At 42.0% G+C, this 25,468-nt stretch overlaps 4 protein-coding genes across 4 annotated transcripts in view; 2 read left to right on the plus strand and 2 right to left on the minus strand.

The window, feature by feature from the left end:
* The window catches only part of LOC134217603 (collagenase-like), a 457,454-nt gene that overhangs the window by 350,469 nt on the left and 81,517 nt on the right, over positions 1–25,468 (plus strand). The window lies entirely within an intron of this gene.
* On the plus strand, positions 3,098–4,218 carry LOC134213986 (brachyurin-like). The gene is made up of 2 exons (XM_062693434.1): positions 3,098–3,379; positions 3,438–4,218. Exons 1-2 carry the CDS (start codon positions 3,137–3,139, stop codon positions 4,125–4,127), a joined length of 933 nt encoding a protein of 310 aa, XP_062549418.1. The 5' UTR covers positions 3,098–3,136; the 3' UTR covers positions 4,128–4,218.
* On the minus strand, positions 10,928–13,433 carry LOC134213987 (transmembrane protease serine 9-like). The gene is given in 6 exon segments (XM_062693435.1): positions 10,928–11,406; positions 11,464–11,624; positions 11,684–12,042; positions 12,274–12,396; positions 12,460–12,764; positions 12,836–13,433. Coding segments are annotated over 6 exon segments (1,890 nt in total). The 5' UTR covers positions 13,347–13,433; the 3' UTR covers positions 10,928–10,975.
* Positions 21,766–22,626, minus strand: LOC134213988 (brachyurin-like). Its single transcript, XM_062693436.1, has one exon. It carries the CDS (start codon positions 22,624–22,626, stop codon positions 21,766–21,768), a length of 861 nt encoding a protein of 286 aa, XP_062549420.1.

Consider the following 25,468-nt stretch of genomic DNA (forward strand, 5'->3'; position numbering starts at 1 on the left):
TGAATTCCTTCAATGTATTGGTCCAACAAACTGTTGATAAGCCATTATTTAGTTCTTGAAGCTTATCATCTTGTTTTGTGGTTTTAATAACTTTTACTAATGTAACAGTACTTGGTGTAGCATGTTCCACTAGTTGATTGATGTATGAATCAGCTTGTTTATCGAAATCGTATGAATCAGCAATTGCCAATAGAGATAGAGCGCCTGCCAGGATAAACATCCAAGGTTTATGACTTGATATCATAGTTGTATAATTGGGCTACGCAGTACCTAACGTTTTATTCTAGGTAATGGACGAAATTTCGCTTTAAATACAAATTTCAAAGCTTTTGCATTATGTGATGAGCTCGAACTTGAATCCTAGTAGGATTCAACTTGATTTTTCCACTCCTCAGAATATCTGAATATTCACACTCAGTTTGGAAATATTTCGTTTAAAATAAGTGAATTTGGAACAATCCTGGGTTTAGCTTCAATTGTACTCCTCCTAACCCATAAGAACTGGCAACGGTTTGTTGTTCCTCCTTTCATTGACTGGATAAATTTTCTGAGCGATCCTGCCTGTGTCGTTAAATTTGGGATAAATTGACCAGTGTACGTTATTAAGTGGGGGTCTCCTTAACCGATGCGATGCGCGGTTACAAAGCAAGACCATGCTGAGGGTGGCTGGCTGGTCGATTCCCAGTTTGGTCTAGGAAATTTTCGGGATGGAAATTCCCTGGGCATAAAAGTATTATATTGTTAGCCATATACAAATGCAAAAATGGTAACTTGGCTTAGAAAACTCACATTTAATAACTGCCGAAGAGCTTTGTGACTACGTGCAAGACCAACCATAGTCGTCCGATTTTTGCAGTTTGAACGATGGATGGATCTCCCAACAGCAGTAGCAAATCGTGGTTTATTAGCCTCCTCCACGTGCCGTCCGCCATCTACACCCCACCATAGATGCTAAACAGCACTTCCTTCTCAAAAACGCCAAATACACGTTGGTCCTCCACGTCTCGTGTCCATAGAGGACTACCGGTCCAATGATCGTATTGTCGATAGTCAGTTTGGTACGGCGGCGATCTTTATTCGATTAGAACATCTCACGGAGTCCAAAAATATGTACGATTTACAGCCACGATGTGTCTCCGAATTTGGCTGCTGGTATCGTTTCCGGCGATCATCAGTGAGCGAATCCTCTAACAACCTCGATTTCGTCATCACCGATACACACTCATGATGGGTGGCTCACCTGGTCTTCTCTGGTCACCTGGCTGGTCTTCTCTTGAGCCTTTTACTATCATTTACTTCGTCTTCGATGTGTTAATGACTAGTCCGATCCGCTTAGCTTCCCTCTTTCTAAAGTCTGATGTACGCTTTGCCATATCATCAAAGTTGCGTGCCAAAATATCAGTGTCGTCGGAATGAATAACAGCCAAAATAACAGCGCTTTGCAGTCGATAAATGAGTATATTAAATTCGCGGCATTTATGCAATGCAATTGCACAGTAGGGTAAAACGACCTATTATGGAGGGGTTAAGCACCGTGTCAAAACAAAATTCATTACAAAAATTCTTCAAAAATTACCTGTTGGTCGATTTCCATACTGTAGTAGTTGAATAGAATGCTCGTTAACTATAGTTTCGTAAATATTACGTCAATTGTGCTGAACTTATGGTGTTTTGTTTTTAACACCTTAAAATCAAACTACCGCAACAATAGGACGCAGTTGCCTATCGTTGCGATATTTGTTGAAGGTCAGTCCTATTGTTGCGGTATTGCATGTAATTCTTATGGAGAGCGATACCGCAACAATAGGACCTTAGCACTACCGCAATAATAGGCTCAAAGGATTCAAATTTTTAACGAAAAATGTTGATTTTTCATCATTTTGAACGGAATTTTGTCAAACAAAAGCTGTTCTAGTTGTCAATCCGAAAAGTTTTAGCGTACCCACAATTGTTTTCAATGGTATTATATCCAGAATGGACTATTTTAATACTACCGCAACATTAGGGCATACCACAACGATAGAACGTTTGACACTAGTTGTTACAATCGAGCTTATTGTCGTTTTTGTAGATAGGACACATTATTCCCTTCAATCACTTCTGCAGCAGAGCCTCCTCCTCCCATTATCCAGTGCAGCGTTCTAGCTAGTCTAGCCTCACCACCATGTTTAAGTAGTTGATCAACCCCAGGAGCTGTGTTGTTTTCCAGCCGGGCAATCTCTATCTGGATTTCCTGGAGATCCGGAGCTAGAAAATGCATGTTCTGCACGCGTGCTCCCAGGTAACTCACCATACCGCCATCGTTGTCTGCCGCTCAGCCTTTCAGAGACTCTTCGTAGTGCTGCCGTCACTTTTGGATCACCTCACGCTCATTTGTAAGAAGGTTCCCGTTTATGTGCTTACAGACGTCGGGCTGTGGCACGTGGCCCTTACGTGAACGGTTTAACTTCTTTCGTACATCATTAGCGCTTTCTTGTTTTTTATTTCGAAAAATCGAACTTTGTCTTTTCCACGTCTCGCTCTCGTGCTATGTCACAGCAATCTTGCCCACGCAGCATTCTTCTCCTCCACTAGCTGCATCGCCGTGTGCTGTATTTGGCATCAACAATATCTGTGTGAGCAATTGAACTTCATCGCAGCTGTTTTACGAACAGCTGTTCAATCTGTTCACCTTCCCCCAATCAGCACTTTTGAAAGTCTTTGTTCGCAGGTCAACACTGGTTCGGGTAACGCCTATCGCTATGCACCATCTAACGCCCCGATAAAAATTCAAACAACTGGTACCGTTTATCAGCTTGCAAACTCGCATTTCATATGCTTCAAATAGAAGAGTATAGCTTCTTATCTTTTACACACCTATCTTTCTGATCAATGCAATTTAATTTATTGACACCCGTGAAGCATGCACCAGTAGACTGATGCTACCAAAATTACCGTAGCGGACTTAAATTTCAATTACACAAAATATCTGTTGCTAATCCGGTAAATGATAAGATGCCACCATCAGTATCGGCGAGGATAGGTACCCCTTTCGTTTGCCGTTGCTCAATCAAACACAACTTGGTTTTATATCCGATCGGGTGTTTTGTCCAAAAAGTCCAAAGAGCTGGCTGGAACCATAGTCATCAACTTCAAAATGAGCCATTTGGTGGTACTTCTCAGCTTAGTAGTTGCCCTTGCAGGATCAGTTGTGGCGCTCAGTATCCCCGGTAAGTCAGTCCGCAAGATCGATTGGAGTTTGGTTCGTCCGATTAGTGAGTTTCCTCATGTGCAGCAGATAACTAAGAACATACTAGGAGATTCTGCTAGCGAGAAGTTTGCAAGCAATCAACGCATTGTCGGTGGACAAGTAGCGTCAGCTGGACAGATTCCGTATCAGGTTAGTAAGGTTGATTGTATGACAATTTAGGCACTATCTACAACTCATTCTGTTTTAGGCGGCAATTTTGGCCGATATTGACGATGGTTCGGGACTTTGCGGAGGTGTTTTGATATCTTCAAATTACGTACTAACCGCCGCTGTTTGCGTCAATGGTGCTAGCGAGGGAACCGTTATTCTAGGAGCCCAAAATTTACAAAACGAGAATGAAGTGGGGCAGTTGCGCTTGGACTTCACTGGTTCGGATGTTAAGATCCACGAAGAATATGTGGAGTTCATATTCAGACACAATATCGCCATAGTAAGATTGCCACAATCGGTTCCGATAACAGATAGAATTCGTCCGGCAGTACTGCCAGCCGGTAGCGATTCACGAACGTTCGCTGGGTTGCAAGGGACTGTTAGTGGATTCGGCCGAACCTCAGATGCTAGTACTTCGTTTTCAGAAGTGCTTCGATACGTCTCGAATCCAATCCTTACCAATGCCGACTGTAATGCGGGCTGGTACGGGGATCTAATCGATGGTCAGAAATTGTGTTTGTCGTACTCCAATACTCGTGGTCCATGCGTGGGAGATAACGGAGGTCCCTTGACTGTACAGGATGCCGGTCAAAGTTTGCTCGTTGGTGTTTTCTCATTCGGATCCGTTATTGGCTGCGAATCATTGTGGCCATCGGTGTACGTACGGGTCACTTTTTACCTGAATTGGATAGCAGCGAACACCGACGTCGTTATCAGATCGAACTGACCTAATCTACATCGTAAAAGCGACTGTTGTCCGCAGGACCATAAAATTCAACTGATGCGTGTTATGTCACGATGACAATAGACAAAACCATGGAAATAAGTAGCTAACAGGTTGGGTATATGTATGTTATTTGCATTGATAAGATAAATAAAAACATTTCGATGATTGTGATTGTAAAAATGTACATTGTTTTAATTTTTACAAGATTACATGATTTTGTCTTCAGCAAACCAGCACGGCGATTACTTAAATTTTGTTTAGTCAGTAAAAGCATATGAACAGCCAAGATATTTAACAAAAAAATGAATTTTCGTTCGGCCGAGTTTTCGAATGATATGCAATTAATTATCTACAGAACGACTATTCTCTCTGTTATAGAGTACGACTCTTTCTGCTTCCTTTCTGCAGCAGAGTGCCATCTAATTATGCTGGAACGAATTCAATATCGTTGTTTGCGTAATAGCCCTTGGCTGCAAGCATTCAACTCATAACATGAGCCTGGAGGTGCTTGCTGGAGTCAATTCTTTAAAGTGCCGTTTCTGGGAACTCTCACCTAGAATACTGATCAAATGTGGAACAAGTAACACACACACACAACTATTCTTACCTTTTTCGGAAAAATATGAAAACATTAATTGGAAGACCAGGTATTTTACTGATGGTTCTCGCAATAACGGATCCACTGGCTTCGGTGTTTGCAACGTAAATTCAATCACTTTCCGAAAACTGTCGGAACCGGGTTCGGTTTGTGTTGCTGAGCTGGCAGCAAGTTACTTCGCTTTGGGGATAATTTCCAATTAGCCCGTAGACCATTATTTCATCTGCTTGGATAGTTTTAGTTCTATTGAGGCATTCCGGTCCATGACACAAGTTTAGCACGTATCCCCCTTTCTTACAAATATTGGAAAACATCAGTGGCGCCGGTAGTGGGTAGGACATGTGGGGAATCTGCTCCGCTCTATACCCCGGAGCAGCTAATGACAATCTTCTCCCAGCTCGCCACTCGTCTGCATGGTCGCAAAATCCGATTCGACCATGTCTTCACTCTTGGCATGTTCATCATTGAAAATGGCTGCTAGGGCGGGCCTGGTCAACTGGAACGCTTGCTCACTAAAGAGCAAAACAATTGAGCTGAAGGATTTCCTTGAGGAAGAGGAAATAGACGTGGCGTTCATCACCGAAATGCACCTAAAACCGGAGGTGAACGTCAACATCCCGAACTTCCGCATCGTGCGACTCGACCGGCCGATCATAGAAGGCGGTGTGGCCATCGCTCTTCGCTACAACATCAACTGTCGTCTGCTTCCAAGCTTCCAGCTCAATGGCATCGAGCCCATCGGTGTCGAAATCACCACTTCTGTCGGCACAATCGCGCTCATCGCAGCGTACTGTCCAACGCAAGCCAAAGCCGGCGGTGGATCATCGGTTGCCCTTCGGAGGGGCATCGTCAAGCTTACGCGGAGGCAAGGCCAGTATATCATTGCCGGCGACCTGAATGCCAAACATCAATCCTGGGGCAACAGTCACGGCAATCGAAACGGCACATGAACGACCACGTCTCGCAGCTGGTCGTCTACCAGGAGCTCAGTTCGGATCACTACCCGGTGGTGGGCTCCTTGGTCAATCGGCATCAGCAGTTCCGGCGAAACTACCACCGAGTCGACTGGGGCCGGTGTCAAATGTACGTGGACAACAACGTCGACTACGAGGCGCGGCCGGTAACGCCTGAAGCAATCGATCAGCAGCTGCGTTCCAACATGTACCGACGGCTCGACAGATAACCAACTCCTTAAACATCGATACACTCACCAAAGATTTGATTCGATTGCGGAATGTCTCTCGCAGGCAGTTTCAACGTATTGGACTGCCTGAGCTTAAAAGACGCTGCAATCGAATCACAAAAATTATCAAGCCCAGAATAGTGGACCTAAAAAATAACGATTTCTCGAATAACACACTTCCAGATGATGCAAAGCCGTTCTGGAAAAGGACCTAAATTCCAAAATCCAAGTTGCGGCCCATTCCACCTTTTACTCCACTAGACAATAATAAGGATCGCTTGATAACTCCTGCAGAGAAGGTCGCTGAAATTGGTCGTCCCTTCGTCAGCTCACACAATATTTGACAGAACATCGTCAGTCCACACGAAGCAGCCGTCAACGAGCATGCTAATAACATCTATTTGATTCCTAACGATTTTTCAGCTGGCGAATCATCGAAGAACATAAAGGCCCCAGGCATTCAAAGCTTTAACTAAAACGGTTGTTTTATTAGTAACCCGTGGACCGATATAACGCCATAAAACCCAAAAAATCACAAACAACGGTCGTAAATTCATCAATAATGTCAACATCTTGCTCAAAGAACAGTCAGCCGTACACCAACTGACTCGAGTTACCAACGTCCTCAGACGGAACAAGTTTGTCTCAAAAACCTCCGCCATGGCCTTACTCGATGTCGAAAAGGCGTTCGACAATGTATGGCATGATGGCCTGGTGTACAAACTACAACGCTACAATCTTCCCAGCTACCTGGTGAAAATCAGCAAGGACATTCCGGGTCTCAATCAGCGGGGCGAGTTCCAATGCGCACAACAGAGCGCTAGTGGCAAAACTCCAACGAGGCCTGAATGCCCTGACAGAGCACCTCACCAGCTGGAAGATCTGTGTCAACGCGGTGAAGACCCAGGTCATCATTTCCCCCCACTCTAAATCCCCTAAACATGTTCCGCTTGGCGACTGCAAAATCATGCTCAATGGCACGACTGTAGAATGGGCCAATAAGGCCGACTACCTTGACTTGACCCTCGACAGCAAGCTTATTCTCAGGCAACAGGTTGACAACACGGTGACAAAGTGTTACGTTTTGTTGAAACTACTGTATCCTTTGATCAACCGTCGGTCGTCATTATCTCTGAAAAATAAGCTTGCTGTCTACAACAAAATCATTCTCCCTGTGATCGAATACGGCATGTCGGTCTGGGAGAGCTGCGATAAAACCCACCACCTCAAACTTCAACGGGTCCAAAACAAAATCCTGATGATGATCCTCAACATCCCTCCCAGGACAAGAACATCCGAGGTCGCTAGGTCCAATGTAGAATATCAAATTTGTTTGCTTGTAGTGTAAATTTAGTTAGGAAATTCAAATCAAATTTAGTTTTAAGTATATCTAATAACAAACAAAGCCTAATAACATAATGTAGGATTCTCTTAAAAAATAGAAGTAGTAAAAATTAAATTGAAATTAAAAAAATAGTGTGAATACAAAGATGAAGGGCCAGAAGGCTAAACACTTGAAATGTAAAATTTCTGTGTAAAACACAAATTTAAAATAAATCAACATAAAGTCAAAAAAATAAAGGGGCGGAACAAACGAGCTTAATTTATTAAATACAAGAAAGCTGCTTTCCGGAGCGCGCGGCCATTTCGATCGAGATTCCGCAAAGAGCGATTTGACAAAATTATATGCACTATGCAGCGCTCCGGACACAGCACAGGCGTAGTAGCAGTGGCAATGATGAAAATTTATTCCACATGGTGGAGGCTTAGCGGAAAATCATCGAGGATTGTGTGTAATTAATTCTTGAAGTTCTCCAAACTTTGCCACGTACGCTTCCTTCGCGGGCGAAAACCAAACGTTTCAAATAAATATATTTGCGTTTGGTTTCACGCTACTTTTAACTACTTATTTCTCCTTTTTTCCGACATTTTTGAGGATGGTGTCTTCCAGGATTGCAATGTCCTCCAATGAAAACTAGTCGAGTGGCTTCAGCGGCGATGAGGCCGATGATAAGTCATGTTAATTCCACGGTTGGAGACTCAAAGTCCATCTAACTGGGAGCAACTATTCGACTTCTTGATTACAAGAAAGATTACAATTAAGTTATTATTTCAAACTATTGAGTAGTTGCTGATGATAAATTAATTGTAATCTTTCTTGGATTGATCATTCTTTACCTAATCATCTAACAATAACATCCCACAAAGTTTTAAAATCGCAATGGAAATCTCCGTAGTTGTATCCAGCCTTAAATTTCCACAAACAACTGTTGAAATCCTCGTGGTCATGGTGAAAGCCATCTAGGTGCATTAGCATGCCATAAACTTGTTGGTATTCAAGAAATAATCTCCGCTGGTCTACTAGGCGTCTTAAGTGATAAACAACAATTGTCCATTGCACAACGTTGCGTTGTATACGATGGTTGAGTCATTCGAAAATAATCATATTTCAGTTTTTCTTGCCAAAATTTTGTGCAATGCTGCCTAAAATGCCAGCATATCTATATATCGAACATTTGTGTACCATTATTCAGATAGGTTAAAGCTTGTTTAATAGAATCTCACTATATAAGGTTGGTGAGTTCCTGTTTTCTGTTTTTATTTTAATAAATTTGTATGTCATGCGTATTTGACTCGACGTTTCAAAAAATCAGTCAATTTAATTTCAAATACAGGAAATTTTGGGTTTGGTAATTTCTTTCACATGTCCTCCTTTTTTAACCAAATGTCCTCCTTTTTGACACGATTTGTCCTCCTTTGGAAACATTTCCACCCAATAAAAATGAGATTTGGCCATACAAGTTAATACTTGGACGGAAGCTTCAAATGTATCTATCAACTGAGGGTGTTAAAATGGATATGGTGTTAAAAGCACTCCTTGCGAAATAATCAAAGTAAAAAAGGTCCAGCCCGGGGGCCGCACTGTAATTTTACTTTGATTAAGTCGTACGGACATATTTTAATATCAATATCTGTTTGGGGCCCTCCTTAGCCGTGTGGTAAGAGGCGCGGCTACAAAGCAAGACCATGCTGAGGGGTAGCTGGGTTCGATTCCCGGTGCCGGTCTAGGCAATTTTCAGTTTGGAAATTCTTTCGACTTCCCTGCAGTGGTGGAAATACTCGCTTCACGAGTAAGAAAAGAGTGTAATTTGGCCTGCCAAAAATGCCATACTCGCGCGAACCTACTGCCGGCATTTTTCTGGCGCTTGCTTTGTTCGCGAGTACGGGCAGAGCAATAACAAAATGCCGAGCTTTTTTTTTTATTCGGGAGTAAAAACACGGTCATGAGTTTTTGTGATTACTTCGAATACAATGGATAGATTTGACTAAACATAAACACAATAACAATAAATAATTGTGTTCTTGCTCGAACATTAGTGAGAAATAAGTTCCGAGGTTGTTTTATGACTTTTAGCAAATTAACCCGAATGACTCGCGAAGCTTCACGAACATTTTTCGGGGTTCGTTTTTTTTTGTTTTCTCTGCGAGTAGTAGGTAGGCAAGAAAAATGCAAAACAAATGTTCGCGAGTCTTCTGCATTGTCTACTTCTTGTTTTGTGAGTAATGTTCGCAGCTTTCCACCACTGCTTCCCTGGGCATAAAAGTATCATCGTGTTAGCCCTCATGATATACGAATGCAAAAATGGTAACCTGGCTTAGAAACCTCGCAGTTGATAACTGTAGAAGTGCTTAATGAACACTAATCTGCGAGGCGGCTCTGTCCCAGTGTGGGGATGTAATGCCAATAAGAAGAAGAAGAAGATCTGGTTTAATACCATCAGCTAAAAAAAAAGAACTAACTAACTAAGCTTTCATATAAGAACTAACTTGTATGGTCAAAGATCATTTTTATTGTGTGAGATGCAAATTAAGGAAAAATGCCCAAAATGCTGAGTATCACTGCACTAAACGCACATCTCTACAGAAAAAAACCTTGTTGATAGCAGAGCCGGTTATGATGACATCGATCACGTTGTTTGATACTGTTCGTCGGAATATGACTGCCTTCAGAGAGCAACTATTGGATATCCTTGTTGCCCGAGGTGAACAAGCCTTCAGGAAGATAAGAGGTGCTATGAGAGATCGTGATGTTGTCTATATGCAAGCCAGTAGTTTTCTTTGGTTTTCTGACATCTGAGTACTAATTATAATCTACCCGATTATTATGTGATACTCTAAAAGTTGGAAAAATCTTCGGGAAACGACAGTCATACAAAACATTTCACACGGAATATGCAACATATTAATTACCAATGTGAGTTCAACGATTGTTCGGTTAATTGCTACCACCCATCAATGATGAACAGACTTCAAATGTATTCCAATGGAAATTCCGATACCGGAATTGATCAGTTTTTTTTTCCAATCCATCAAATTCGAAAAATATGTTGTTCAATCAATGATAGCAATTCGATGTCTTTATTTGTTATCAATTGCGAATTTTTGGTCATATATGTGAATGCTTGTCTAATGAATTAGGAAGACCCGTTAAATATGTCACGCTAATTGGATATTCAACCCCTTCCCTCGTCATACGTTCAGTACCAACAATAAATCTGAAAATTTGTGTCGATCACTACCATATCGTCACACACCGTGGAACCTCCTAATATTTACTATAAGTGTTATGTAATTTACGGATCTTAAAAGTTTTTGATCTACCTTTGCAGATACGGGTAATTCGGCCATGGCTTTAAACAAGTCACAACTGCCTCGTAGACAGAAACAGTTTTGATCGGAATCCCATTTTTACGACATTTTTACAGTATTTTTATAATATAAATGTACCAAACTTTTCTATAAATTAGGTGTAATTGTATTTGTATTTTTGTTATTTTCGATCAACTTGATAACAAAAACTTGTACAATCTATTTATCCAAAATTAATGTGTTTTCTCAATAGTCTATTATAGTGATGCAAAGTTGTAAAATTAAGAGTGAGAATGGTTAAAATTCGAAGATGATTTTCTCTCTTTCTGAATTTGGTACAAATATGCGTAGAACGACAGCAAAAAGAGGTTTCATAATTTTATAATCTTCTCAATTTATTGACAAAATTACATCACCTCAGTATTCAAAGTCATCTAGAATGGTAACGTCCGAGTTCGTCGAAATCCAGAGCAGGTACGGAGTAATTCGGGTGAAAACAGCCGGCCATCCCGAGTTACACCCCAGAAACGAAGTGTAGGCGAAGAGACCGATCAGTGTGGTTCTTCCGTCGGGATCAGCCACCGTTAGAGGACCGCCTTGGTCACCGTGACACGGCGAACCATTATCGGTTGCCACACAGATCTGGTTCTCGGTAATCCATCCCGGAAATCGAATAGCGCAGTTGATATTGGAGATGACTGGCAATCTCACCCGGCGGAGATCGTTCAAAGGGAGGACTTCTGGGGCATTGTGCCAAAGGGCACCCCAACCGGATGCGGTTGCCAGTTGATTGGTGAATGGTGACTGTAACTGACGCCAGTTAGGTAAGCGTGCTGGTTGGATGGTTACTAAAGAAAAAAGAGTTGTATGATTGGTTGGTCAAAACTGTCTCGATATGTACTCACCGCCGACATTAGCGGCTCGTGACAGTTGCAGAAGAGCAATATCGTTTTGCCATGCTTCCGGGTCATACTCAATGTGAACCTGAATTGATAAAACTGGGACAGGGTCGCTTATGGTGCTCATATTCGATGCTCCCAAGAGTGCTGTTATGGGAATTGGCTCGCTAGAAAACGACATTTGTATCATATAAAGGAATTTGGAGCAGTCTTAATTTAAACTTACAGGATTAGACAGCTGGCTGTTGACAACACGAAGTTCGGCGAAATCAATGCTCCTCCACACCATCGCGTTCCAATTGTTCCTTGCACAAGAATACCGGCTGCATATGGAATATCAGTGGGTTGGACCAGTTCGCCTCCCGTGATCCGTTGTAGATTGGATTCTCGAATAAATGATTCGAAATCGGGCAGTTCTTTGTTAATCGGCAGCTTGATTGTTCTCGCACTTGGAACGCTGTAAGCAGCCGAGAGGCTACTCAAAGCCAGTAAAAAAGATAAAGGCAATAGTAGATGACGCATTGTGGTTTTTGGATCGCTACCGATTATGACACCATGCAACCCGGTTTAGATGGAAAGAACTAACTCGTAACCATGTCCAATGTTTGTATTTATACAACTCTAAGGGTAACGAAACAACCGCAAAAGTGATTAAGACATGACGTTGATAAAGACCGCCTTACAGGAATAGGGTCATCACATAAATCTTTCTTCACACATTTACGCAGTCATGGATACATACTTTTATTTTATTGGGAACCCAGCTCTATTGATGACATATTTGCTATCATTGCTATCTTAATGAAGATCCATTGCTTATTTTTTCAACGAAACATTGGTGTTTTGTGTTATCCAATCGAGATAAGAGCTAACTCGTGTATAAACTGCGGGCGATCCCTTCTCGCAGCCATCTATGGATCCATATGAAACAATTCCAATCTGCAGTGGAGAAAAACGGTATTTAATAATGCTTCAATCGTTAACAATGATATGCAGTCTTACCAGAGTATTGATTCCATTCAGGTTAGCAGCCAAAGGACCACCAGAATCCCCTTGGCAAGCATTGCGACCCTTATAGCCAGAAACGCAAACATGGAAATCCCGAATCATATCTTGGAATACGATCTTACAATCTTCATTAGAAATTACAGGATTGTTCGTGTACCGTAGTTCAAGCCTAATGCTGTCACTGATTTCGACATACTCATCTCCACTCAACGCTCCCCATCCGGAAACGGTAGCATCGGTGTTCACCAAATCTAATCGAGCTTCTTTTTGACTGGGAAGCCGAATCGAATGAATCTTATCTGGAACGACAGTGGAAAGTAACAATCGATATCACTAGGGATGGCAACGAAATAATTTCACTATGACTCACCGGAGAACACGAGCGCCTTGGTCAACCTTACTATGGCGATGTCGTTGAGAACTTCCACCGGATCGTACTTTGGATGCACCAACATGTCATGAGAGGTCACCTTAATTTCTTCGGCCTGGTCGTCACTGGGAATGCTGATAACATTCGTTCCTACAACCACTGTTGCATCCTCTGCTCCATCCAAACAATGGGCAGCCGTCAGAACGTAAGTCGAGGAAATAATCGCTCCACCACAAAGGATTCCAGAATCGTCCGGAAAGTTGACTAATATAGCTGCTTGGTACGGAAACTGTTGCTTCTTCGCTATCGAACCACCGGCAATTTTCGATCCTCCGATGCTTGCCTCACTTATAAACACTTTCTTCCGATAGTCCAAATTTGGTAACTTTATCCAGAATGTGGACATTTCCATCCATCCGGTATCACCCTCTAGCGCAATCATTGGACCACCGTGAACTCGGCTAAGGGTCAAGGTCGCGAAGAAGGCGACTAGAGCGACTGGTTTGATCATGGCGCTTCGCGTGTTGGAACAATACTTGGATGCGCAACTGGGGCATGGTGTTATTTTATTGAATTCCTCCGGAACCACCAATCAGTGCCTATCAAATATGGCTTATTTTTGCTCTTTGTTGTGTAGACGGTATATGATGGTGGTACATAGGTGGACATGTCAGATCGAAATCATTCAAGATAAGAACGTTTCGCACTGTCGTGATTCCCGAAATTCTGCGTTCTTTGGAGAAATTCCTAACGATATCGTCTGTAGAGTGACCAGGTGTAGTGACTAATACATAGGTAGCCAATATAAAAACTATTAAGTTAATTGTACAATATTGTGTAATCTTTTCTAAGAAATCTACAGGTTTTCCCCGCATGTCATTGCGTATCGGCGCTTCTGGATACATCAGTTTCACTATTCTATTCATTTTAAAAAAAATGATAAATTTGAAATAAAAATTTAATGCGTTTTGATGAAATTTCTGCACGACACAATGTAGTATGTATTTCAATTACAGCGACCCTTTTCTGTATCTTATTACCAAACATTGCATTTGTTGGATACTTTACGCTTTCACTTGTCACAACAGCAAGTTTGTTTGTCAGCTTCTTCTGCTCAGTACATGACGACAATCCTCCTCCATTGGATCAAAGCTACATTGGAAGCCTCCCGTCGTATTCCGTACGGCTTCCTCAGGTCACTTTCAGCAATGTGAATATTTTTGAAGTTCTCAGCTCCGTAAAAGGACCGGGACCCGATCACTTACCGCCCACCTTCATCAAATCATGTGCTTCATCACTTACATTGCCCGTTGTTCAATTTTCAGTAGCAATTATGTTTTCCCGGATGCTTGGAAGCTTGCTTCAACCCTTCTCGTCTACAAATCCTGCAACATACATCCGGCAACAACATAGACTTGATGGGCTACAGCTCTTCGATGAACCTACACCGAATGGAGTATCCTTCTCAACTGGACTCGATCCTGGGCCAATCGGCCAAAATCCAGTCACCCTGAACGTTGTGCGCCCTCAGGTCCTCTTCAACTGCAAAAAGCCATCGTGTACGCGGCCTTCCACGAAGCCGGCGGCCTCTTCCGGGTTCTTTACTAAATATTATCTTCGCTTGACGTTCTTCCGGCATACGAACAACGTGTCCATCACACAGTAGTCTGCCGTGTTGTATAAGCTTAATAATATCCAGCCCTTTATACACCTGGTTCAACTCGTGATTAATGCGACGCCGCCAGATACCACCGCCAGATCCTGTATACCAAGTATTTTCCGCAGCATTTCACGCTCAAACATTCCGAAAGCTCTCCGATCAGCCTTCTTAAAGATGTGTAGGCGACTCCACAGCTTGTCCATCGTCGCTAATATTTATTGTGTTCACCGATGCACCGTCACTTCCATTATTCAACAAAGTCTCAAAGTGTCGCTTCCACCTGGCAGCCACTTTGGTTTTATCTGTCAGCAAATTCCCTTGTTCCCGCATATCATTCTGCTCCATTTTTTCCTGCGCCTCGCTAATCACTTGTTCTTCATATTCTTTCTTCTTCCTGCGGTGGGTTCGTTTTTCGGCTGCTCTTGCTTCCTTGTACCGATCTCTATTCGATCTGGTACCCGACACCAACATCTGGCTTCTGGCAACGTTCTTCTCGTTTGTCACTCTCTGACAAACCACATCCTGGGTCGCCTCTGTGCAGTGCCTGCCTCTTCTCGTGCTGTTGTGCTCACCGCTCCATGGATCGACACCCATAGATCGTTGATTTTGTCGCTTACGTTGATTGCACGTAACGCATCGTTCGATACAGTTGACAACCACAGTTGACAGTGATCGAATTTTACTGACAACGAGGTAGTGATCAGAGTCAATGTTCGGACCTCTGAATGTCCGCACCTCGATTACATCCGTGAAATGGCGCCCATCCACCAGAACAGGGTCTATCTGGTTGCAAGTTTCACCATTTGGGTGTCTCCAGGTGTGCTTTCGGATATTCTTTCGTGCAAAATAGGTGCTACTGATGACCATCCTTCTGGCAGCAGCGAAATTTGCTAGCCGTAGGCCGATGTCATTGGTAGCGTAGTGAAGGCTCTCTTTACCGATTATGGGACGGAAAAAGTCCTCTCTACCGACCTGAGCGTTAGCGTCTCCGATAACAATTTTCACGTCATGCTTATCGTCGGATTTATCGTTTTTTTTGTTCCTAAGCAATGGAGGGGGAATCTGCTCAACAGACATCCTGGGTTGTCCAGGAAGTGCGTGGTTAGGGGCCACCTCCAACAGTAACTCCAATTTACCCCGTATCCTCAACACACAGCTTCGTTCGCTAATGGGTTTCCACCGCATCACTCGCCTTATCTGCATGCCCCTCACTATGAAACCAACTCCATGCTCTGCTTTTCCGCCGCCGCTGTGATAGATGTTATATTTGAATGCAGTGTTGATCGTGGGGTCCACGGCTCGGAATTCACGTTCTCCGGATCTAGGCCATCGGACTGTTTGACGCTGTTTGAGCCGCACCTCCTGGTGAACAGACGCTCGAGGCGTACCTTCTCACTCTAGCTGATGTCAGAAGGACAATAGTGCTCAGGCTGCACTACCAGTTAAGTAAACAACCCTTAGCTGGCGGTGTTTTGTCATCGGACGACCCGTGGTAGCGTGAGATAGGAACTTGTGGGGACCAGAGCTCTGTTGGGCGCTCCTTCCTTGAGGTCAACCCACCATTTTGCAGCCCCAACTAGAGTTTCCATTTCCCGGCCATTTTTGCTGTCCCGGGATTCGGGATGAAAATTCTTGTATATCCCGGGAAATCCCGGGATCCCGGGAATTTTCGATGCTTTTTTGTTTTGAAAAAGTTTTTTTTTCGAAGTTTAGGGATAAAGTTCATATTTTAGAAAGACCAGATGATACATAATTCAAATTGAAACTAAATTCAACTTAAATTTAAATCGATCCTTGGTTTGAATAGTATTTGTAAATAAATATATAAGTAAATAGTATTTGCGTTTGTATCGGAAAGCAGTTTTCTGGTTTCTGGTAGGTTTCTGGATCAAATGTTCGCCGAGCTCGAAGAGACGCGTTCGCTGTCCGTCGAAGTAGCCTTGATTGTTTGTTGGATTTAGACCATTTCTAAGTTTTTATTCAAGCAGCGTATTTTCTGTTGCAATACCAGTTAGTGTCAGACACCTCGCTGTAGACGTAAGATGCCCAGTGGAATCGCACTGGAACCATAAGCTCACGAGTCACAACGAATACACAATAGTAGAGCTCCCTATACTTCATTGCAGGTTATTGACTGATACTTCTACCAGGAGCTACAGCCCCCCTATTCATCAACGAGTTATAGGTCCAGGAATTGTTCCAGATCTACTACTTAATGTCGTTAAACTAGTCTCCAAAAGACTTTATCAAAAACCAAGTTATTAAGTACCGTCGTCGGGGGGACAATGGGTCTGAGGATGAGAATGGGTCAGCGCCTTCACCGACAGTCTGGAGGTCGGATGACAAAATCGTTCAAAAAGGTCTCTTATAATTAAGTTTTCTTGTCCTCAGATATATTAAATCTATTCTACAAGCATTCTATGTAGTTGAAACAGTGACCCATTGTCACCCCCGACGACGGTAACTAATCTTTGACGTAATCGCAGTACGGGATCCATGAATCGGTTGTATAAGTCGCGTGGCGTGAGATCATGAATTGGCTGCGTTAATCATGGGTAGCGTCGTACCGAAGTTATCGAGGCAGGTCAGCAAAAGTCTAAGAAGAGCTTTAATCCCAAACATTCAAAAGCTGGTCAGCAGAAGTCCTGAAGGAACTCGGACCAAAACATAAACATAGGGGACGAAGAGCTCAGGATGACTAGCTCGGTGTTAGGAGGGCCGAGGAGATTAACGAGGCGTGCACACTATGTAATGAAAATTAAATTACGCGTAAAATAGAATCGGAAAATAAAATAAAATAGAAATGCAAATATAAACTTTATAAGATGTATTTTTACATCAAATAATGAATTTAATCAATAAAGATTTAAAATTAAAACGTTTATTTTTGCGTCTTTTTTTATGCTCCAAATATGTGCATCAAAATGAATGTAAATTTACAAAATATTTCAGGCTGTGTAGAGAAATGCTGTACAATGTATCGGATAGTGTGCGACTCCTCGTTGTAGATGGAAGATAAGTAGGAATCATGTGTCAGTTAGATGTATCTGCTCTTTTGTAATATCAAGGAATATTGTTAGCTAGCGATATATTGTAGATACTTGTTGTTTAAATATAAGAGAGCTGCAGTTGCTGGCAGAAGTATTAGTCAGTAGACCGCCATAGGGTAAAGAAAACTCTAGTCTTGTGTTTTCTTTGTAAGGGGTCCCCTTGGCGCTGGGCGTTCAATGCAAAAAAAAATTGTGAACAAAAACACTATTAGTAAGCCTGAAGTAAAAAAAGATTTTTTGTCCCGGGTATCCCGGGATTCTCGGGATTTCAAAAAAAATATCCCGGGAAACGGGAAATCCCGAATTTTCCAAAATCCCGGGATTTTTCGTCCAGGGATGTCCCGGGATGGAAACTCTAGCCCCAACAAATCCATCACTGTTGAAAAATCTGACAGAGACAAAGCTGCCATAAAAGAACTATCTCAATTTTTACATGAAGGCGCATAAAAAACATTCCAATAATCTCCTTTCGACAGATGCCTATGTTTCGTTTAACAAAGAAATGATTTTTTTTTTATCAAGTGAAAGGGAAGTTTTTTTTCGGTCATTAGCTGTGTCATTTGTGTTACAAAACAAAGTATCGTAAGTATTTATCGCCGCGATGGCGACAACTAGTCGCCGCGCTTCTATCGTTGGGTCACTGCAGGCAATGTTCCATTTTCGCTTCCATACCACCGGCGACAGAATCGCCATGCGATAGAAGGGCGTCGCGTGTGTTTGGGGGAACCTTAAAACGATCGAAATATTGAATTTATTACGTAGGGGAACGGTTCGGCACTTCATCTCATAGCTCCCATTTCCATCCCATCAAAAACAAAGCAATGGAAAGGTATTTGATTTGTTTTTTATTTTTGTGATTTTTTCAGCAGTGAGCACCCATGTTTGCAAAAAGAAGCGACAAGATTGGTGCTGTATTTCTCTATTTTGCGATGAGATGAATATATGTTCAGTGTGATGGAAAATAAATCTTCAAAATTTCAGTCATAACACCCTCAGCTAATATTTATCCGTTTTTAAGGTTTTTTTGGTTGTCGACAACCGACACCTTTTCAACACCTAATAAAATTATTATGGGACTAATCTCTGTCTTTTAGATGGAAGCAATGCATTCTTCAACAGTCGAGATCTGTCCTGGCCACCTCCTTGCGAATGCTGATGAATGGGAAAGATGGTTAGTTGGACACATACTTAAGAAAGCTGCAGAGAACTCTACGATCTCTCATAGGTGCCACAGGAGGTTTTGGACTTGTTAGTGTAAAAGGTTTTCTAACAGTAGGAATCGTTTTGGTAGAACGTGAAACACATAAGGAATTAAGATAGAAATACAAAGTACGAGCATGGAATTGAACCCACGACCTCCTGCTTATAAGACCAGTAGCCACTAGACCATCGAGCCTGATTTTTTCTAATAGATAAAATAAAACAAATTTCTTTATCAATTATTGGCTTATGCCTATAGGCTCCCATTGGTATGCAAATATCACCCCTTTGTTCAATTGGGAGAAAGTTGGAAACCATTAACAAAAGGGTGCCGACAACCGAGCACGTTCTCCTATTTGTGGTTGCTTTGCGTTGGGGCGTTGACGTATGGCGAGTCACATGAGACGTATGGTTAGTAAGATAGATATCGGTAATGGATATTTTGCATATTACGCACTGCCTAACAAAAATTCAAATAACTATAAATTCGAGATGATATGGAAATGCTAATCTTCTTCTTCTTATTGGAATTACATCCCACTGCGACATTGCCGCCTCGCAGTTTGTTGTTCCATAAGCACTCCCACAGTTATTAACTGCGAGGTTTCTATGCCAAGTTACCATTTTTGCATTTGTATGTCATGAGGCTAACACGATGATACTTTTATGCCCAGGGAAGTCGAGACAATTTCCAAACCGAAAATTGCCTAGACCGGCACCGGGAATCGAACCCAGCCATGGTCTTGCTTTGTAGCCGCGCATCTTACCGCACGGCTAAGGAGGGCCCGCTAGTATCATCTTCCAAACTTAGACAACATGTACAACATGATAGAATTAGAAACAGGTCGTAGTCGTGCGATTTATACCATTACAAATATTGCCCTCCGCTCGCTTTCAAATCGTCTTCTATAAAAAAACATTCTTCATGCCTGTCGTATCCTAACGGAACTATCAAATCTATACTTTCGCCTCTATTTCTATCATGAACATGTACTTCTAAGTTTGGAAGATGATATTAGCATTTCCATATCATTGTAAATCGTTTATCATAGAAGTAATACACTCATATCATTAAAAGTATAAATTCATGCCACACATTGATGAAGTACAAGTCTTATACATTAGAAGTGCTTTCCAAAGTCAATATGTTTGTCAATACTTTTTCAATATGTTTGAAATGATTACGAGTCTATTCTTGAAAAAACGACAAATCACGAAACAGAAAACGATAGACAGGTTTAAGCTTGAAAAGGCCAAATATAAAGGCCCAAACGTCGAAAAAAACACATCCAATCCTTTTGACAAAAATTGATAGTGAAAACCAAAAATTCCACAACAAATGATCCAATTGGTTTTTTGTATAATTAACACGGGAAGTAATGTTAGCCCTAGATGTTGCGTTGGCTCATCACGCAATCATTAATTCGGAGATAATTCATTGCTTTGCGACTTCAAAGCCGCATATAATACAATCGCTCGGGGCCAGCTATGGCAGCTAATGCACGAAAACGAATTTCCGGATAAACTAATACGTTTGATCATGACGACGATGGATCGGGTGATGTGCCTAGTTTCAGGGGCATTCTCGAGTCCCTCGAAACGCGAAAAGGGTTACGGCAATGTAGTGGTCTTTTGTGTCTGTTATTCATCATTCAAACAAACAAACAAACAAACATCGCTTTGGAGAGAGTAATACGAAGGGCATGGATTGACACAACACGAGTGGTACGATTTTCATGATGTCCGTTCAGTTTTCTGGTTTCGCCGACGACATTGATATTATGGCACGTGACTTTGAGAGGATGGAGGTATCCTACATCAGACTGAAAAGCGAAGCTAAACTGATAGGAAAAGGTTCAAGAGAAGACAACGTAAGCCACACACCACAAGTTTGTATTGGTGGTGACGAAATCGAGGTATTTGAAGAATTCGTGTACTTGGGCTCACTGGTGATCTCCGATATCGATACCTGCAGAGAAATTCGGAGACATATCATGGCAGGATATCTACGTACTTTGGGCTCCGCAAAACGCTCGATCGTATAAAGTTCGCCACCGTACCAAACTGACTATCCACAAAACGCTTATTTGTCTGGTAGTTACCTACGGACACGAGACCTGGATGATGCTCGTGGAGGACCAACGCGCACTGGTAGTTTTCGAAAGGAATCACGAGTTGCATCAGCTGTTGGAAGGACCATCCATCGTTCACAACGCGAAAAACGGAAGACAGCGGTTTATTGTGAATAATGTACTAAACTAGAACGTAAAGAGCATTTCGCTGAAGACCAAAAATTCAGGCCTAAATATTTAAGAGATTGTGCGCAATTATAGTTGTTTCTGACTACCAAAAGTAAGCAAGCCGTCTGGTGGCATAATTTTGGTCAGATCTCCAATATATGAAGATTTACAACGATAAATGTGCTCAACCACATGTGTTGAACTGCAGCACCAGTCAAGTCATTGTTGCTACTAGATACCGAAACACCTCTGCACCTCCACAATTACCACGGAAAGGAAGTTGTGTTAGTTGAGTAGGGTAGATGAACTGAAGGATTTACCAAGGGAAGTAATATAGTCCACGCCACATTTTTTTTTAATAGGAACGGCCATGGGATTGAATTCTTGACTAATATGAACGCCTCTAGTCGTGTACTAATTTATTTACTCAATAAAATCATGCACATAAACGGAACGCCATTATTAGCGTATTTTTTAAGCCCATCGCAAGCGGTAAAATCACTGAAGCAGAAGTTTTAAGAGAAACTCCTGATGTTATTTACAAACGAATCCATAAATATTGGTCTTCTAGCTAAATCTTTGTAGAAATTCCTTCACCATTGTACACCATTGCACGAGAAATACAACTTTTTATAAATCTCTATAAAAGAAGTGAAGTGAACTTTTTCAATCAAATCCTGCAATTATTTTAGTAATTGCACCAAACATGTCAAAACATGTCTAAAACACAAAGTGCTAAAGATTTAATCAATGTTTTGAATCATTTATTTTTATTCACTCCTAATTTCCGAGCACAACATCACTGTTCTCAGCGATCCATTGCAGATAGTGGGACACCCGAACGAATCCAGAAGGCATACCCGAGGCACATCCGGTCGCGTGAACAAACGAAGCAATACCAACCTGCAAACTGCGGCCATTATCCTGCACGGCCAGCGGACCACCAGCTCCAGACAGGCAGATGTTCGGTTCTCCAACCATTATGGAATTCCACGAAACTACACAATCGGCATTAGTTAATATTGGATTGCTTGAAAACATCACCACATCGCTGGCAGGGGATCCATCTTCGTCGGAGGTACAACCGAAACCGGAAATGATGTCAGTCAATCCAGCAAACGTTCTTGTGTCCGATACGGCCGGGATGTCAATTGGTTGAACGAATGCGTTGAACACGGCTGGCGCAGATAGTCGTACCGTGGCAATGTCGTTACGCAGCAGTGATGCAATGTAGCTTGGATGAACGTTGATTTGGTCGAAGCTGTATCGCTGCTGAGTTGCTTCAACGACCTGACGGTTGTGAGCTCCCAAAACCACTGTACCGTGTGTAGCTACGGTTCCTATCTGTACACAATGGGCTGCAGTCAGCACAAAGTTTGGCGTCAGCACGGTACCGCCGCATAGCCCGGAGTTGTCATCAACGAAAAAGCTTAGCACCAACGCCTGATATGGGAACTGGTTGGGCTGAGCTTCATGGTCGTTAACGAAACGCTGATTGGGAGTTGGTCGCAACGCTTGCAGCTGAGGATCCAGCTGTTCCCAGAAAATGTCCAGATCTTCTACGCGTTTCACGTGCGAGAATTCGATAACCGATGCGCTGGCCAAGGCCATGACTGCTAGTACGAGAGCAGCTGTTTTCATGTTTTGATGTCTTTCCAATCACGACGGACGACTTTATTATAATTAATATTCGTGCAGAAGATAATTGTCCTTTTATATAATGAAACCATAAATCCGAAATTCCCATAAGGGTCGCTAAGAAACGATAATGCGTAGTGTGGAGTGATAAGCTTAGATGTGCTAAATTTGTCAATAAGAAGGATATTCCGAGAAAAGATGTGACAAACCCGTGACGTAAAAGGGGAAATTGCGATTAAACTAACCAGTATATTCAGCACATTGAGGACACGATAAGCGCCAGTTCAACCAGTTTCATATCACAGAAATCATTGGATGACTTCCTGGCCTGGGTTTATTTTTGATGATGCAATTGAAAATAAATTTGCAGCAGAATACTTTTTTTTCTCAAACGTTCATATTTTCAACATCAATCGAAGTCATAACAAATTATGACTGATAATTTAATACAGTTTTATATGAGTAAAAACTATGGTAAAATGTAATTATGAGTAAATTCTGGTTTTAACTAGTGAGCAACCGTAGGTACTATGCGGTTTGAACCGTTTTGTAATCAGTTGAAATTAGCATCTCATTGGTAGGACACACGGTATGAATAGCATATTTACCGGAAACGATTAACAAAAAAGAATTTGCCACACATTCCTCTGACCATTTTGTTTTTGTAAAATTGGACGGATTCTTTGGATTTTCAACACTTCTAGAACTGATCATTTTGATTATCTCACTCAAAAAAGTCTTCCCGTTACGCCTGGGTGGATGAAGTATACTCTCAAGTAGTGCATTTCATTTATTCAGTAATCATATAAACATATAACGTTGAATAAACAATTTGTCTCCACAATACACGGTTCGAGGCTACATGTCTCCATCCTCGGTTGCGCCTCATGCCGCCAAGTCGTTCTGTATCTAGTCAACCCATCTCGCTTTGTTAAGAAAATTATTTTGAGCTTTTTAGTGGAATGTCTTCATATGTCATAAGACGAGTTTATACAATCCCATTGAATTCCATCACTTAATTGTATATTGACAGATACGTATTTCGACCTCAACAGTAAGGCCGTCTTCAGTGTCTCGTACTTGACTCGACTTGCTGTGCTCCACGCCTTCTTGTACCTGCCGGGATGGAAGCGAACACCATTTTTATAGTATTGCAATCCGGCATTTTTGCAATATGCCCTGATCAATGTACCTACCCATCCAGCTTTAGCTACCTTCCGGATGGGGAAGGGTCGTTTGACCGAAACCCATTCGACCGAAAGCAATTTGGCAGAATGCCACTATCCCGAACAAACCATTAGGCCGGAACCCATTTGCCGAATGGGTCATGCGACCGAAAAGGTCATTTGGTCGATAGGTATTAAGGCCGAATAGGCCATTTGGCCGAACAGGACATTTCGATGAATTTGTCATTTAACCGAACATGTCATTTGGCCGAACGATTCATTTGGCCGAATAGGATAATTTAAAAAGTTAGAAATGAAGTGTGAAAAGTGAGACGTCTCATTTCTCACTTCGCACTACTCATTTTTCACAGTTTCACGTCTCACTGTGAAAAGTGAGAAGTGATGAGTGAGAAGAGAAGCGTCTTCTCAATTTGCTCTTCTCCCTTGACATAGTGAGTAGTGAGAAATGAGAAATGAGGGGTAAGAAGTGCGAAGCGAGAAGTGAGACATCTCACTATTCAAAGCATCTTCAAGGGAGTCCTCATAGCTATTCTTATTATAGCGGTCCCTCCCGAGTCCCCAGGGAGCCCACTCGAAAACATCTTTGACCGAATCGGGAATAGAATTCACCATCTCCGAAGGTAAATCCTACGCTTTTGCTCGCAAGGCTAACTGGAGACCCGTCGTAGTAATTAAATATATTAAACTTTTTTCATTTTTAATTCAAAGTTCTGGATTTCCTTCCTCTTGGAAATTTACCTCGAAGAAATTCCTTCCGAAGTTTTCCTACAAGATAATCTTTACAAAATTATTCAGGATTGCTTCCACAATTTTTGTTTTTCTGACGGATGTCCTGGTGAAACATTTTTGTAACAATATCTGAAAGAATCCGAAGAGTTTTCTTAGAAAAACTAGTCAAGTTTTCAAATCAAATCATATTAGAAATTATAGGGCAACATCCATAAAAAATCCCGAAAGATTCTGGAAGAAATCCTTAAACTATTCTGAGAGAACTGCTGAAGATTCTTAAAGGAACTCAAAAATGGCTGGGGAGCTCCCGGAAAAATCTTCCAGGGATCGTAGATGAATTTCCAAAGCAAATCATGTTAGAATGTCATGAACGGCAGAAAAGAGAAACTTGAGGGAGATACATACAGAACAATTACTAAAGGAGCCTTGTGAGGGATTCCCAGAAGACCTCCTCCTAAGAATAACTTGCAAAAGAAAAACAGTAGGATTTTCTTTCATGAAAATCCATGTATATTGCGGGCTGTAGCTGACGCCGGTTCACATCACCCCTCCTTGTTGCTGATCTACTACTGTAATTTATCACTTCTTTTTCTACCTGGGGCACGCGATCCATAAAATTGAATAATTCTCTTGCTATCAAACCGCATCGTGCTTTCATGCTGTGCGGTTCTTTTCTCTCTTTGCGGAAGGAAGTTTTTAATACTACCCGAGGCTATTTTAATTTCAACAGTGCTTCTCAGCGCTATTTGTGCCTACTGATCCCGTTACGATCTTTGCAAGGACCCATGCCTTTGTTTTACGTTGGACCCATTTGCGGAATTAAAATTCCGACAAGCGGTGGTAATCCTGCAGGGACACCGTTCTGAAAAAAACTCTTAGAAGGTCACGTCTCCATGCTCAGCAATGAGCTTTAATAAAAACAAGAGGAA

The sequence above is a fragment of the Armigeres subalbatus genome, chromosome 2 (assembly GCF_024139115.2).
Source record: "Armigeres subalbatus isolate Guangzhou_Male chromosome 2, GZ_Asu_2, whole genome shotgun sequence".
In the NCBI taxonomy this organism is placed as follows: domain Eukaryota; kingdom Metazoa; phylum Arthropoda; class Insecta; order Diptera; family Culicidae; genus Armigeres; species Armigeres subalbatus.

Excerpts from the sequence above, each read along its gene's own strand:
- LOC134213986 (XM_062693434.1), top strand. The coding sequence starts at position 3,137 with ATGAGCCATTTGGTGGTACTTCTCAGCTTAGTAGTTGCCCTTGCAGGA. Across the intron at positions 3,380-3,437 it reads CTGGACAGATTCCGTATCAG|GCGGCAATTTTGGCCGATAT; the intron begins GTTAGTAAGGTT and ends ATTCTGTTTTAG.
- LOC134213988 (XM_062693436.1), bottom strand. The coding sequence starts at position 22,626 with ATGAAAACAGCTGCTCTCGTACTAGCAGTCATGGCCTTGGCCAGCGCA.